This window comes from Piliocolobus tephrosceles, chromosome X (genome assembly GCF_002776525.5).
Source record: "Piliocolobus tephrosceles isolate RC106 chromosome X, ASM277652v3, whole genome shotgun sequence".
Lineage (NCBI taxonomy): Eukaryota > Metazoa > Chordata > Mammalia > Primates > Cercopithecidae > Piliocolobus > Piliocolobus tephrosceles.
The window spans coordinates 17691058-17706734 of NC_045455.1; the positions used below are offsets into that span (position 1 = coordinate 17691058).

The 15677-nt window shown below is 40.0% G+C and overlaps 2 protein-coding genes across 3 annotated transcripts in view; one reads left to right on the forward strand and one right to left on the reverse strand.

Moving 5' to 3' along the window:
* UGGT2 (UDP-glucose glycoprotein glucosyltransferase 2) overlaps positions 1 to 15677 on the forward strand; it is a 586709-nt gene that overhangs the window by 148212 nt on the left and 422820 nt on the right. The gene's annotated exons all lie outside the window — the stretch shown is intronic.
* The window catches only part of LOC111546582 (zinc finger protein DZIP1), a 63491-nt gene that overhangs the window by 13140 nt on the left and 34674 nt on the right, over positions 1 to 15677 (reverse strand). For both annotated transcript variants that reach the window (XM_023218053.2, XM_023218052.1), the window contains exons 13-16: positions 15551 to 15607; positions 12173 to 12229; positions 5472 to 5531; positions 65 to 207 (exon numbers count right to left, since the gene is read on the reverse strand). In XM_023218053.2, coding sequence (XP_023073821.1) covers positions 65 to 207; positions 5472 to 5531; positions 12173 to 12229; positions 15551 to 15607 — 317 coding nt within the window. The remainder of the gene's footprint in view (positions 1 to 64; positions 208 to 5471; positions 5532 to 12172; positions 12230 to 15550; positions 15608 to 15677) is intronic.

Consider the following 15677-nt stretch of genomic DNA (forward strand, 5'->3'; position numbering starts at 1 on the left):
ATTTCTAATTTAGAGAACAAAATATAGCAAAACTAACAAATACTCCAAAAATGAATGAACATACTGCATTAATCCCCAAGGTTTCCAGTCTCTCCATCAAGTTCTGCTCCACCATTGTTCTTAGTCCCTTAGTGAGGGAGGAGTTACTCTTCAAAGCTTTCCTTAAATGCATTTTGTTGTTATTTAATTTCTGTTCATTTTCTCTTCCTGAAATAAGGTTTTAAAAATGTGTTAAAAAATGAATTAAGCAAATACATCAAATCTCTAAGCAGAAAATGACAAAGCACAGCTTTTAAGCAGCAAGTAAGTATTTGTGATATTTTAAAACTTTTGGATATTTTAGTCACTCAGCACAATACAGAATGCTTAAGTTACATAGCTTTTAAAACTATTTTATGTCTACTTTAAAACTTCAGTATTTTTAAAGACTCTGGATCACTTAATCAGATGACAACTATAGATATATATGTATCTATAGAAGCATGATGAAAAAAATTATTTAGGAGTTTAATGTTTTATCACTAGAATTATATCACTATCTCCTGAAAAATTCATCTCTAAGCTCACTCTGTTAGAATTTATGTATCATCTTATGAAGAAAAAGCCCAATTTACTTTAAATAATTAAAAGTTTTTGGCCATCTCAGTGGCTCACACCTGTAATCCTAGCACTTTCAGAGGCTAAGGTGAGTGGATCACTTGGACCCAGGAGTTTGAGATTAGCCTCAGCAACATAGCGAGACCCCATTTCAATTTATTAAAAAAAAAAAAAAAAAAAAAAACTTTTTCAAAGTTTTTTAGTTTACTAAAAGCTAAGTACATATAAAACTTCAAGATGTGAAAACCATTATCCCCCTCAAAACATTTACCAAAATGAGAAAGGATAACAAAAGTCTTAGCAAAAGTGTATTTTGTTTAAAACAACCTATAATTAAAAACAAAGAAACCAAAACCAACAGGACACACTCTCCTCACTTCCATCCCTATCCCTTTTTTATTCCCCACTAAAAAAAAAAATGTCAAGTTCAAAAGAGTTTGGAGAAGAATGATGGCATGACCTTTAAAAATCTGAGTCCTTATGTACAAAGGAACTAAAGACTTGATCAAAGAGATGCCATGTTTGGCAGCTCAGACCCTTACTGACTGTCCAAAGCCTGATCTGGGAGAAATGTGACAACTATACTGCCATTTTGGAGCCCAATCTCCTAGCAGGGGCATTTTGCCCACCAGAGGATGGCATCAAAAGCACTTCCTAGGTGTAGGGCTCCAGGCTGCCTAAGAGACTCTCCCCTTCGCTGCTGCCTCACCCATCTCAGCAGATGGGATTCTTCATACCCATAGTACTTGGATTTGCAGGAGATCTTGAACAAAATGTCTTTTTGTTTAAGATGTTTTCTAAACACCAGTTCCATTCCCACATTAAAAAATATTTCTATTACATAAATAGATGGTTTTACTGAAAGCAAAATTAGTCAGATTACTTTTTTGTACATTACATAGAAGAAAAAAAACCCTGCACAAAAATACTATTCTATGTTTTGCTATTGCAGCTTGCTAAGCTGAAGTGATAAAACTGCATATAATTATATATTAAAAGTCAGAACTAATCTTAAATTGTATAGTCTCAGCAATCATGCTGCTGTTTAACCACCAATGTTTACAAATATTCTGAAACCACCAAAAAAAGCACTTCTACAAAATCATAGCTGCAGCCACTATGTCGCTGGCTTTGGCTTTTAGGTGGCCATCAAGTGTACAACTGCCTAGGGCCAAAATAAGAAGAGGCACCAAGAGAGAGCCTGGAAGTCTTGGTGCTACCATTGAAAAAGACATACCCCTTATCCCAATTATGCAAAGAATCTTTTGGCCAATATCTCAGATAATGAAGGACGTACACAGAAGCATCGCGTAAAAAGAGGCTCTGAGCCGTTTCCTCTGGGACTTGGGGCCACATACAGGGGCAAGCAATGCCTGGAATGACTTGGCCGCAGTTGGAAGAGCTGTCAAGCCTTTGCTGTTAGTTGTTGAATTCATTTGCCGATGTGTCTCTGATCACCCTCAACTCTAATGACAGGTTCATTTTGATGACTGAGTTTCCCCAAGCTACTGCAGATTAAGCATTTCCCTCTATCCTCAAATTCCCTTATATACTGGTGCTTGCTTTGGGAAATCATTTATGAATAATTACAGCACCCTTGGTAAAGATTCTTACAAGGCTGGGACTGGCCAATGGAAGCAAGAGAAAGAATGTAGAGTAGGCAGGGAAAAATAAAGTTTTTATGTAGAAGTGGAATTAATCACTTGAAAATCAACCACAGCTGAAGATTTTAGTTAAAGCACATATTGCTCACCAAGACCAAGGCAAAACTTTCTAAAGACTAGCATTTCCTTCAAATACAAATTTTCAAACAGAAGCAAGCAGATGGCCAGGCTAATGCACAACAATCCATACATGGGATCAATTTTATCAGACATACAACATCCCATTTATGGTAAACAAATAATTGTAGCACAAAGCAAATGATTTTTTAAAATCCTTGAATTTCTGAGTTCGAAAGGACTTTATCTACCACCTACTAATGATAGATTTTTCACATGAGGATACTAGAAACAGCAGTACAGTAACTTCCCCAAAGGCCATCCAGATGGTCCTGCAGAGGCCACGTCAGCTTCCCTTTCTCCATTTGCTCTCTGCAGTAAACTATGGACAGTAGAAAACCTGGATGTTGTCACTAATTAAACCCAACAACCTTAAGCAGGCTCTTAATCCCCCTATGTTTTCTTTCTGGAAAATAAAATGGCCTCTAAGATCTCTTCTGGCCCTCACGTTCTAGCATCTATAAAACAGCAAGATCAAATATGCCTCTGCTCAAAAAGCAGGTACACAAAAATATGCGTGTGTGAGTTACTTCTTAGTAAAAGCCACACTGTTTTTGCAAACCACTACCAAAATTGAGCTTCGCAAGCACTTATCTGCAAAATGTTAGCACAAGCTGAGGAATTTATTGATGGCAGTTAATCTGCTGTCAGTATGTTAACTCCACACAGGTGCTAGAAGGAGGCAGTCACTGGTTTCTGCAGTGGTGCACGTGGACCCTGAGGTATTTTCCATGGTCCTCAGCACTCTCCCATCTACTGCCAGAGCTGTACACATGGAGCATGGCAAGGGTTATTTTCTTTTCCAGTCCAGCCCCCTAAATGTGGCAGCAACCAATGGTGGTGTTTGCTTTGAGTGATTCCAAGCTACCGTCTTACATTGACTGGAAGAACTCTAAAAGCACAGGCAGAGGGTGAAATCTGGAACTGGAAGTTAGAAGACCACTCTGGGTGATGGTGGACAATCATGATTCCTATAGGAACCCTCACTAGTCATTTTTTAAACGAGTGTGAACTACATGACCTGAAGTTCCAGTTTTGAAATTACGTGACCTTTTCTATGAACTTCCTGACATGTTTCACAGATTCTTCAAAGAATACGGGATTTTATGTCTTGGACATCAGTAAATGATATGTATGTAGGAGAGAGGAAGCGTGTTACTTGCAAGCAAAATGATGTGTCATTATTCAGAACTCAAATAGGGTAAGATTTGTTCATCCCGTTTCTGGGAAACCAGCAGGGTTAGTTGAAAATCACTTAAAGACAGTATTTTTAAAGCCCTATTTCTCTTCAACTTTATAGGGCTCAGACGCTCAAATGCCTACATAAAGCAAAGAAGGCAATGTGGGGCAAAAGAGTTGAGGGGGATTATGGCAAACCGGAGGTGGCTTCCATAGCTGGCAATGGCGGCTCAGCCCTGCTAAATGTTGCTCAGTAGACCATGACCCAGGGTTTCCAGGGTATTGTATTGTGGCATGAAGCCAATAATTAAAAAAAAACAACGACCAGAATTTCTGAGTTGGAAGGGACTTTATCATGTAGTGATAGATAATTAAATTGTGTAGATTGCACTACAATTAAATATTGGCAACCGATTGTAAAATATTTGCCAGCAGTGCAGCTCGAATAAATCAGCGTCTGTGGAATCGATTTAGCCTGCAGGATCTCGTTTGATGCCTGGGTTGTGGCCATCTTTAAGGTGCTGGAAGTACCTGGGAAAGACCCACCCCAATTTATTTGCTTAACAGTGGAACAAGGCTGAGGACCCCATAAGAAGGTGACAATATCTTTTAAAGTGATGCTCATCAGAGTACCCCAAAATTTCCCTCAACAAGTTTTTATGGCTTTCTGTAATTTAATGCACCTACAGTCACTCTTGTTTCTGAAAGAAGCAGGTTTCTAAACATTGGAACAGCAATTACAAAGAAATAAGAAGAAAATGAAGCAACTAAAACCAAACTCTTCCAAATCAGTGCCAAACATGAACAACTATTGGGACAGGAAGATATGCAATCCTAAGCTAAATGGTCTGCCTAAAATATACAAAGTCAAGACAAATTACAAAGATACATGGAAGCAAAATAAGCAAACCCCATAAAAACATCAAAAAGTGACTGATCACTAGCACAGCAAGATTAGACTTGAAAGTATACCTCATATAGGTATTATGAATATGCCTGATCTAGTCAATTCTCAATTTGTAGCCTTATAAAAATAAAAATAAAAAACTGGTAAATGTCTAGAGAACAAGGGAAGAGTTATAATAAATATTGAATTTACATATTAAAATACATATCATTTGACTTCTCTTCCTGACAAAAATGACAAAACCAGAATCCACCTAAGTGTTGACAATTTGCTTAAATTCTCCTAAAGAAGTGATATATGGTGAATTATTATAATTAATAAGAAAAAGTTATGATAAATTGATTCAAATATAATTGTTTTCAAAATCTACAAATCTAGCATTAGAAAATGTTCCTCATAAGTAAAGCTTTCTTCATAAATTTTAAAAACTGATCAACAGAAAATAATTTTTAGGACTATTAAATAAAATGAGTAAGCAGTAATAATTATCTCCCAACACCCGTAACAGCTCCCAAATTCCACCATAAAGATATTGTTTTGCACATAAATATTCCACATCCAGAACTTAGACATTATGCTTTTCTTGCTATTAAAAATAATTTGGAAATAAGCATTTCACCAATTCATTTCAGATTAAGGTTATGATAAATCACCACTATGACACAAATCTTTTCAGATCATCTAGTACACATGTGTGTGTCAATATGTCATCTCATCAGAAAAATCTGCATTAAAATAAAGACTTAAATATTTTTTCAAGTTCCCTGACACAGAAAATTTCTTATCTGCTTGCGTAAGAATACTGTGAAGCAGAGGAAAGCAGAACAGAATGTTAGGAGAATAGGATAACAGAATACTCCATGTGGGTTGGAAGTAAAATCCAAATCTAAATGTCTTTCCTAATTTTGATGTAGTAGAATAAAAACCACTGGCTCATATTTTCCAGGCCTGGGTTTTGGTATATAAATATAATATGCGCAGGTAAACCTGATTAAGCCCTTTGTTACCTTTTTCTTCCTCTGAAAGTTCTTCTATGGGTTCCAGTATGTGCGACGGGAATGCCTGTTCTATTAACAAGGAAAAATAAGAACAGTACAAACAGGACAACAGCAAAGTAACATTAGTTTCCTTTCAAATGATTTGGAAAGATATAATTCCATGGTATTTTAATCATGCCTAAATAGCAAATATTTACTGAGGAAAAAATGTTGAGGCAATCAGTCAAAGATGGTCACCTTTTCATGGTATCTTCAATTTCTATGTGCTTTCCATTAACTAAACTCTACAGAAATTATAGTTTTAAATAATTAAGTTAGAGTTTCTTATTCATCAACCTAGTATGCAATAGCCTTTTATGACACAAGGGCACAACTGCAAAAGATCTTCATTACTTATAAAGTATTTCGATCAAGTGGCTAAACAGAAAATTAATGAAAATATTTCAACTACAAAAACATAAAAAATTTCCAAAGCCCTGGGATTCCCACTTGTTCCCGGTGCTAACCCCATGGTTTTCAAGTGGTAAGACCAAGAAGATAAAAGGGGAACGACAGGAGAGAGGTCAGCAGCAAGACGGAGAGCCATTCTTCGACACCTGCATGGATACATTTCAAGACCTAGTTCCGGGACTGGAGAATGCCCTGGACCCACAGCTGGGCAGATGAGGAAGGACTCTTCCCAATCTCACCCTAGAGCAGCAACCGCACTCAGGGGAGATGAGGTCTTTGGATGACTATTCCCAGAGAAATGTTATATGTATACACAAGGAAACCTGTCAGCAGCAGGCATAAAACCAAACCCTATTCCATCAACTGAAGGAAATTTCCTTCATGGGGAAGGTCAGGTTTTGGGTGAAGGTTTAATGATGGTGGTCAGGCATTAGACATGGAATGAAATGCAACCAGCAAAGTTGGTGCATGGTTCACTCACCTTCAGCTTGGAGACTGATACGGTGCACTTCCCCCCACCAGCTCTCCACTTTTACCTCCAAGTGGGAGGTCATTTCATTCCACCACCAGACCTGGGAGTGGGTGACGAGCCAGGGTAAAAATGGCCAACAGTTACTGAGTGCTCGTCAGGTGGCTGGGCAGGGATCCACATGTGTGGTATCTCAAATTTAATGCTTCCCACTTTAAAGGGTCTGGCTTTTTATTCATTAAAGGGTATTTCTAGAACTCTATTTCAGATAGATAAATGACAGAGAGATGATAGAGAGAAAGAGAGACAGATTTAGGTATATATAGATAGGTTCTTACAGCTTAGCCAGCAACCTAGTCAATGTATGTAACATTGGCTGTATGGGAGAAATGCATCTGAAACTACTTTCAAGTGAACTTCTGGAATGCAGCCTATGACTAAGACCACCTTAATGCTGAAGTGTGGACATAGCCATGAAGAAGCATTTAAGCCCACCAGGTACCACAACTGCTGACCACCAAAAATGTGCTTTTCAAATTTGTTATAGAGCATTAAGATTTTTAAAAATTATACAAATAGACTATATGACTAGTATGAACAGCTGAAAACAGAGATTTAAGGAGGATAACTAATTTCAGATTTTAAAAAGTCACACCATTTGTATTTTATTGTACTTGTGATCAAAACAAGGTCACAAGGAAATTTTTACTAAAATTTCCATGAAATCATCTCACACATATTTATTATTTTATTGCAGGGATACTCCTATGACTTATTTCTCTAGAGTCAGGATAACTGCCAGGTTCTGACATGTTTCCCTCTGTGTAGAGAGGAAGAGTTCTGGTAGAAGGGGAGATTCCCGAACATGGCTTCCATCACAAGGGCTCGGGAAAGTGAGACTGGCCACATCCCAGCTCCCAAAACAAGCAGGCTGACGTCCTATATCAGGAGGGAAGGACCTGCCCTGCTCGTGCTTTGTAAGCTACCAGTCTAGCCTTCAAACATCCCAGAACCTGTCCTGAGCTGAGATCCAGGGAGAGAGTCAAAACACTCAGAGGTCTGAGTCTCCCATGAACTTGCCAGAGGCTTTCAAAAAAATCCTTGTCAGTTTCCTGCCGTTGTCTCCAGAAGAAAGGATCTTGGTCCTCTAACTAGCCCTGCCCTTTTGCCCCTGGCTGACTTCGGCTGGACTTCACTGTGCCTACCTTAGAAGCTAACAATGGCCAGAGCTTACTCAGTGGCTTGTGCCTTGCTGGCCCATCACAATGGCCACTACGGTAGCCATGGATGCTCTCTGCACTCGGTAGGAAAAGTCCCTAAGCCCACAGCTTAGGGCTGGGCTGTGAATCCAGATTGCCTGCTTCCAAAGTCTGGGCACTTGGCCACAAAGCGATGATGCCTGCCCACTGGCGCTCACTAAGCTTGTCTTCCTGACTTCTTCAAATGCCACCGCTGTCCACCCATTATTAGAGTTCACTGTGCTCTGACCTTCCTTGGCCTTGGCCCTGGTCCCCAATCATCTGCTCAGCCTTTCTGCCAGCTCCACCAAACTGCTGGTCTGTCCACTCCTTCTCCACTCTTGTCACCACAACCCAGACTCCTGGGGAGGAATCTCAAATGCAGGATTACCCACACCCACAACTGGTCTCCCCAGCTCAGATTCTTTGGAGATGCTCTGGTCAGGCCAAGCCTCCCATAGCCCAGCTCTCCAATTCTGCAAGCCCAGCCTCAAGAACACTCAGCAGCTACACATTGCCCCAAAAACGACCCTGGACAGCTGCAGCCTGGCACTCAACAGCTGCCATGAACGCCCTCAACCAATCTCACTTCCCTCACATCTCCTCCTCTTCTCTATACGTGGCCAAGTAATTACTCTGCACTGCTAATTCACATCTAGTGCTTTCCTGCCACCTTTTCCTTCTTACTGTTGGCTTTGCCTAGGATGCCATCCCAATATATTCACCTCCTACTCGGCTCAAACGGCCAAATATCAGCTACGCCAGGAAGTCTTCCCAGAGTCTCCCAAATGGAGAAAATCTCTCCCCTGCCTGGATACCCATTTCATTTCTCAGTGGCTCTCACCTTGCACCATAATTATAAACATGTGGTCTCCTTTATAAGCTATAAGTTCCTTGGGGAAGTTACATTTGATTCAGAAGTTACCTTCTGATTCATTTCTGTATCTCTGTCATGCCCGCCTTGGTGTTACCCTCAGGAGTGGCCCACAGTTGTCATTACCCAGTGGTCGGTGAAGGAAGGAAAGCAGGAGTGACGAAACACCGCTAGAGAAACAGATAACTACGTGTGGCATGTTAACTCCTGTCAAAGACATGTTCACTGAAGACTCTTCTGAGCTTTTCCAGGATGTATGTCTAGGAGATCCTATTGGCATATCCAAACATTTCCTCCTGTGACTGCACGTAAGCATGGTCACCTGACAGGGAACAGGCCCATTCTCCTTTACAGGGTGGAATTCCACTGAACTGAGACTTCCTTTCAACAGTCCCCATCGCACTTCTGTAACACTATTTGGGCCAGTGGTGTCCAGAGGGGGAAGCCATCTTTCTTTCCATCAAGAGACACAATACACCAGAAGTCTGGAGCACACCACCTGTCATGTATTGGACAATAAACTATTGCTTGTGTTAAGTTGCAGTATTTCAAGATGTAGAATACTTGCTTTGAGGGCAAAACATAATAACTGTAAAGTCTAATAAAAATGTTTCTAAGTTGGGTGCAGTGGGTCACACCTGTGGTCCTAGCACTTTGGAAGGCTGAGTGGGAGGATCACTTGAGTCCAGGTGTTTGAAACTAGCCTCGGCAACATAATGACATGCTGTCTATACAATAAATTTAAAAATTAGTCAGGTATGGTGGTGCACCCCTGCAGTCTCAACTACGTGGGAGGATCACTTGAGCCCGGAAGGTTGAGGCTGCAGTGAACTATGATCATACCACCACATTCCAGCCTGGGCGACAGAGAAATGCCCAGTGTCAAAAAAAAAAAAAAATAGTTTCCAGTTTTTGTGGTCATCATTGTAGCTATATACAATTAAAGTCACGTATACACAAGCCCCTCACAATTTATAGGCCAAATTAAAGGAGGGCTTCACATGTAGGTAGAACCTAGCAGGTGCCCATAGACTTTGGGAAAAGTGGTTATTTTGCATCCTCACTGCACTCGTCGCTCTAAAAGTGGGCCATATTATCAGGTCAGGCAACCTAAGCAATTGGTGTATGGGTCAGTTTAACAGCAACAAAGTCTACTTTATTTTCTGGGCATCCTAATACCACCATTTAGTCACAACTCCATGAGCAAAGAGCAAAGTGGTCTCCAGTGGTGAAAATACTACAAAAAGTTATTTGAGGTTTGTCCAGTAAAAACACATACTAGGGGATGGGAATCAAGCATGATTGTTTATCTTCTCCAGAACCCGTGTTTCATCCTATCAACTGCCTTCAAATCAGAACCTGATTTTTTATCTTCTCCAGAACCCGTGTTTCATCCTATCAACTGCCTTCGAATCAGAACCTGATTGTTTATCTTCTCCAGAACCCGTGTTTCATCCTATCAACTGCCTTCGAATCAGAACCTACTGTCTGTTCAGCTCGTGTAACAGAGTTGAAAGCAGGGAGCCATCAGGGCTCCCATTTTACCTAGATCCTATCAGGACAGAAGCACTGGCAATGCTGGCTCCTAGCAGCTTACAGTGGAATTCCTTCCAGGCTGCTTTAGCTCACTCTCTCCTCGGGGCAGCCCCCATCAGATGACAAATCAATGCAAGGGGCAATGGCCCCCACCCCTGCCTCAGTGGAGGACAAGCCGAAGCACTCATCCCAGCTCTGCAGCTCTGAGGCAGGGCTGGCTGAGGCCTCTACTGCAGCTGCACCTGGGTTTAATGTCCCCTTTGCCCAACACTGCTTCTCTCACAGGTGCTGTCCGAGGGCAACCCCCGTCCCACCTGTAAACTTCTGTATCAGTCTGTTTCCCAGGGGACCCAACCCCCAAAGGTAAGGAATCGTGAGATTTTTCATGGTAAAGAACCTCATCAAGCTTTGAGATGGAACAAAGGACAGAGAGTGAACGGGCGAATAAACATTATGCAATCCATGACTAACCTGCCCTGCCCCTGCCGCCCTGGGGAAGCTGGCCTGATGGGGTGGGGGACGTTGGCAGGCCCTGGCCAAGTCTCTTCCTAGCTTCTGCCCACTGAGATGCTCACGAATCAGCTTTGATCCCCATCCAAGGGCTGTAGGCCCTGTGCCAGGTCTGGTTGGCATTTAAAACTAGCATTTCAATCCCAGCAGATGCCAGGAAGGGGGCATGACTGATTCATGCAACTCTGGGCCAGTGAGGGTAGGGTCTCCAAGAACACATGCTTTAGAAATGATCGATTTGTCCAAACCCTTGAATTAACCCCTGACAGCTTAATGTACCTACCAGGGTGTCCCTTAGTTAGCAACAAAATATATGACAAAGAAACTGGGACCTTGTGTAATGTCATACAGAAAGCTAACAATAACAAAGTAGAGGGGTGGGGAAGTAAAAGAAACTAAAATACACTGTTGAAGTACAAAAGAGAAGTGGCCAGTAGTGCTTTACAAAAGGACGCAACAGAGAGATTTTAGACCTGACATAAAATAATATGAATACCGAATGATTACTAGATACTTTTCTTATACATTTAATATTAAAGCAAATTTATTTATGTCCAATATGCTTTCATCTGTTACTGATCTAAAGGAAAAAACTGCATGCTCTAAACACTTGTAAATAAGAAGATCAATATGTGGAGAATTTATACATCACATATTGTGATCACATACACAAGACAACTGATCCACCTGAAGTGATCTTCGGGAAAAAAAATAAGGTGCAATAAACACTTCATGAGTCAGTCATGAGTAAAAAGGATTATTACTAAAGTTCATGGTATACAGACCATGGTATTTGTGAAGACAAAAAGTGCCACTATACTGACCAGTTAGATCATGGATTTAAGTGTAACCTTTTTAAAAGACCAAAAATGAAAGAAGACTGAAGTAATCATTGGATTCCACAGCAACTGTATGTGAGACAGGAAAAAGATAGCCCTTCTCCCATCTTAATGCATTTGTAATATCCAACAGACCACAGGAAAACATCATATTAAAGAACATACTATAAAAACTGTAATCACTTTAACTGTATAAAAAGTGAAATACAGCTACAAATATTCAGCCCGTCTATTGGATCATGTTAATAACAATTATCACCCTTTTGATCTGGTCCAAGAACTGAAGCCTGGCAATGATTTCACCCAGTGGTTCCTACCCATTTCCTTTAGTTTCCATTACAAGTCTTTTCTAGATTTTCCCAACCAGTCATTCAAACTGTTTGTTTAGAAAAGGTGACTTGCTGCCACATTGAAAGTTATAAAAACAACCACATACGCCCTGTGGCATGTGCTGGTTGGCTGGTCTGGTAGCAGACCATTCTTACCCAACACCTACTACTTTCCACAAAAATCATAAATAATCAAGACACTACTCAAAGTTAAAATCTCTACTTGTGAGTCCGGCAACCTTTTATACCTATATACACCTTTTATACTTTAAGACTTTGGGGGATATGTCCAGTTTACAACAATATTACACACGAAGACTGCAGTTTTAATAACTGTTTTTACAATCACTAAAATGTTTCCTGTTTTATTATAAATTACCTCCACAGAATCACTTTTGGTTAATAAGTTATCTAACTCCGGGTGGCAACTGCACATAAAACGCTGAGACTATTACTGAAACTTACCTTGTGCCATTGGCAGACTAGATTTAGTTTCTGAAGTGTGCAGGGCTGGGGCATTCACTGAAACAGCATAAAAAGGAAAAACTCAGAGGTTCCATAATTAAAGCATAAGCATCCGAACATGATGATAGCCAAATATGCCTCAAATTAGTCAAGATACATACAGACCATAAGGGACAAATATTTCAAGTGACAAAGATATTACACAACTAACATAAACTTATATTCATAACAGCTTTATGGAGATATGTTCACCTTTTAAAAATATACAATTCAGTGGTTTTTTAGCATACTTACAGGACTGTGCAACCACAACCACTGTCCACTTCTAGAACATTTTCTTCATCACCTCCCTCAAAATACCCATGCCCAATACCCATCACACCTCATTTCTGCCCCTTCCCCATCCCCAGGCAACAATTAATCTACTATCCATCTCTATGAATTTGCCCATTATTGACATTTCATATAGTAAATGAAGCTATACAATATGTAGTCCTTTGCATCTGGATTTGCTCACTTAACACAATGTTATCAAGGTTCACCCATGCTGTAGCATGTATATAAATATCAGTATGGATTTTTATGGGCAAATAATGTTCTGTTTTATAAACTGACCACATTTTATTTACCTTTTCATTAGTTGATGGACCTATAAGTTGTTTCCACTGTTTAGCTATTATGAATAATGCTGCAATGAACATTCACGCACAATAAACCAGTTTTGAAAAGTACTCTAATCACTGGGCTGGAAGACATTATGTGAAGCTATTAATTTAGTCACTGCCTGTGGAAAGAGGTTTGCCCAACTTAAGTAAAACTAAATGCTCTCCAATTTAAATTTCTCCAGAAAATTAGATTCCACGGCCTTCTTCAAATATTTGACAATTCTTATCTGAGAGTCCTCTCTGGACTATTTATTTGTCCAGTTTGTTTTTACTAAACAGTATTGGTCTATTAGTTTACTGCTTCCTTATTTTATCAAGACAGACTTTTAATTCTAATCTTACCCTAAAAAGTACTGGCCACAAACCTCAGCTACTTTTTTTTGAAATAGAGTTTCACTCCCATTGCCCAGGCTGGAGTGCAGTGGCGTGATCTCAGCTCACTACAACCTTCGCCTCCTGGGCTCAAGCGACTCTCCTGCCTCAGCCTCCCAAGTAACTGGGACTACAGGCATGCAGCACCATGCCCAGCTAATTTTTGTATTTTTAGTAGAGACGGGGTTTCACCATGTTGGCTAGGCTGGTCTCGAACTGGCGACCTCAAGTGATCCTCCTGCCTCGGCCTCCCAAAGTGCTAGGATTACAGGCATGAGCCACTACGCCCGGCCATCAGCTACTTCTGTAGGTATACATTTTTTATCTTCACAATGGCTTCTAGTGAAAGTGTTCTATTCCTATTTGTAAATTGCTAACAAACTCTGGAAATACTGCCTTTGTACCCATTTGCAACTTGCACAATCTAGATCAAGTTCTGGCAAACTATAGCCCATGAGACATACCCAGTCCACTGCCTGTTTTTATTGGAACATGGCTCCTTCACTTAAGTATTGTCTATGACTGATTTTGCACTACAATGGCAGAGCTGAGTAGTTGCAAAACAGACCATCTAGCCTGTGAAGCCTAATGTAAATCACTATCTGGCCTTTTACAGGAAAAAAAAGATCTGATGCTGTTAAAATTGATCACAATTTGGTCTTTTCTCTAAACTACAGAATTCATTCCCTTATTATGAAAGGGTAATAAATCAGTAAATGACTGACTAGTGTCTAAACCACCAAGGGTATAGACAGGTGGAATCAACAGGTTTGACCATATCTGCCTTATATTAGACATTACAAATCTTCATTTTACTGGGTATAGGTCTGATTTATTTATTGCATATCTCCTAAGCTGACTTTCACTTTGTGATTTAGATTTTCTGATCTTAGAGTGTATGTTTTCTTTTAAGTGATGAAAACTTCCCTGCCATCGTTAGAACCTTGGCTTTTAGATCCTTTTGTATGCTGGGAAGAGGAATGGGACGAGCCAGGGCCTCACTTGGAAGGGACCCCCTACCTTTGGGGCTATGGGCCTATTTTTTTGTTATTATTTTTGGAATTTTCTAGAGCCAGTGGCATCCGTAGTTTTTGACAACATTCCCCAATCAGTAAAAGATCCCCCAGAAATACACATATTTATTTAAATGAATTTTATATGTACTATAATACGAATATGTACATTTTAAAACAAAATTTGAAAAAAGTAAAAGGATGAGATTTATTAATACATAAAAATAATCTCTCATAATTTTTTCCCATATTCCAATAGATAATTTTGCATACTCCATTTGGAGGAAACCACTGTAACTAAATATAGCCTTGGGTTTTGTTTTGTTTTTTTCTGCGTATATATTTGAGTTTGGTCAGCTGCTGAAGATTGTTTGTTTGAATAATTTAGTATTTGACCTTTCCATCCTTCTCTGAAATGTGTTTTTTCCTTCATTTCATAAGCTATAAGTTCAGCATCTCTTACTCTCTCAACCCTGCTCTTGGCACTTAAACTTCGCTCCTCTCCTTAACTACTGCTTAACTTCTTTAGCTGCAAGAAGCAACGAGAGGCTTCAAGAAGCCTCCGAGAAGACTGAGAGGTTAAAAGCATCAGCATTTTCTGGCCAGTAGTGCCAAATTCCAAAACATGGTCAAGAATGTCCTTTGGTCACTACACAGTGCTCTTGAGATCCCTAGGCCCATGTGTGTGGTGCCGTCTCCCTGTGCTCAGCCTCAGCCCATACTCCTCTTGTGGTCATATCGCCGTGCACATGGCACGGCTATCTGCCCTTACTCCTTCCTGAATGGAAGCAAAACTATCTCAACTATTTAGCTAGTATTTTTAAACAACGACCTGTCAGTTTCTAAACTGTAAAGATTATGTCCTTTTGGTTTACTGCAGAATCTTGACAGCTCTGGGAGATAGAGCAGATGGCCAGGCTGACCACAAGTGAGGACAGACAGGACACCTGTCAAAGCCTGCAGCAGTAAGAGTGTCAGCAGTTTCAAAGTGTGGTGACACCACACACAGTCACACAGTCACCCAGTGTGTCACTTTGAGAAGTCTACAAGTATAAACTAAAGTGATGCCAAGGAGTTTTTAGTCATCCCTTTTTAGACAAATTGTGAAATAATAGCTATAGCTAATCAAAATCACCACAATATCACGTGGATATTCAGTCTTGAGTTTTAGAACGAGGTCAAAACCAAGAATCAAAATAAATCATTATGCGACCTCTAAATACACTGGTTTTCAAAGAAAAGTCTTGAAAAATAGTAAGTAAAAGTTATGTTTTGGTTTAGCATTTTAAAGATACCTTTGGAGCCCTGCATCTATTATAGGAACTTACTAGGCACAGCTGGAGCAGTTGGCTGAGATTCAAAAGCCTGCCAGGCTAAAGGATTTCCTGAAATGACAGAAAAATAAATGAACAAAAAAAATCACAAGCTATGGATTAAATTTTTGTAGCGCTTATC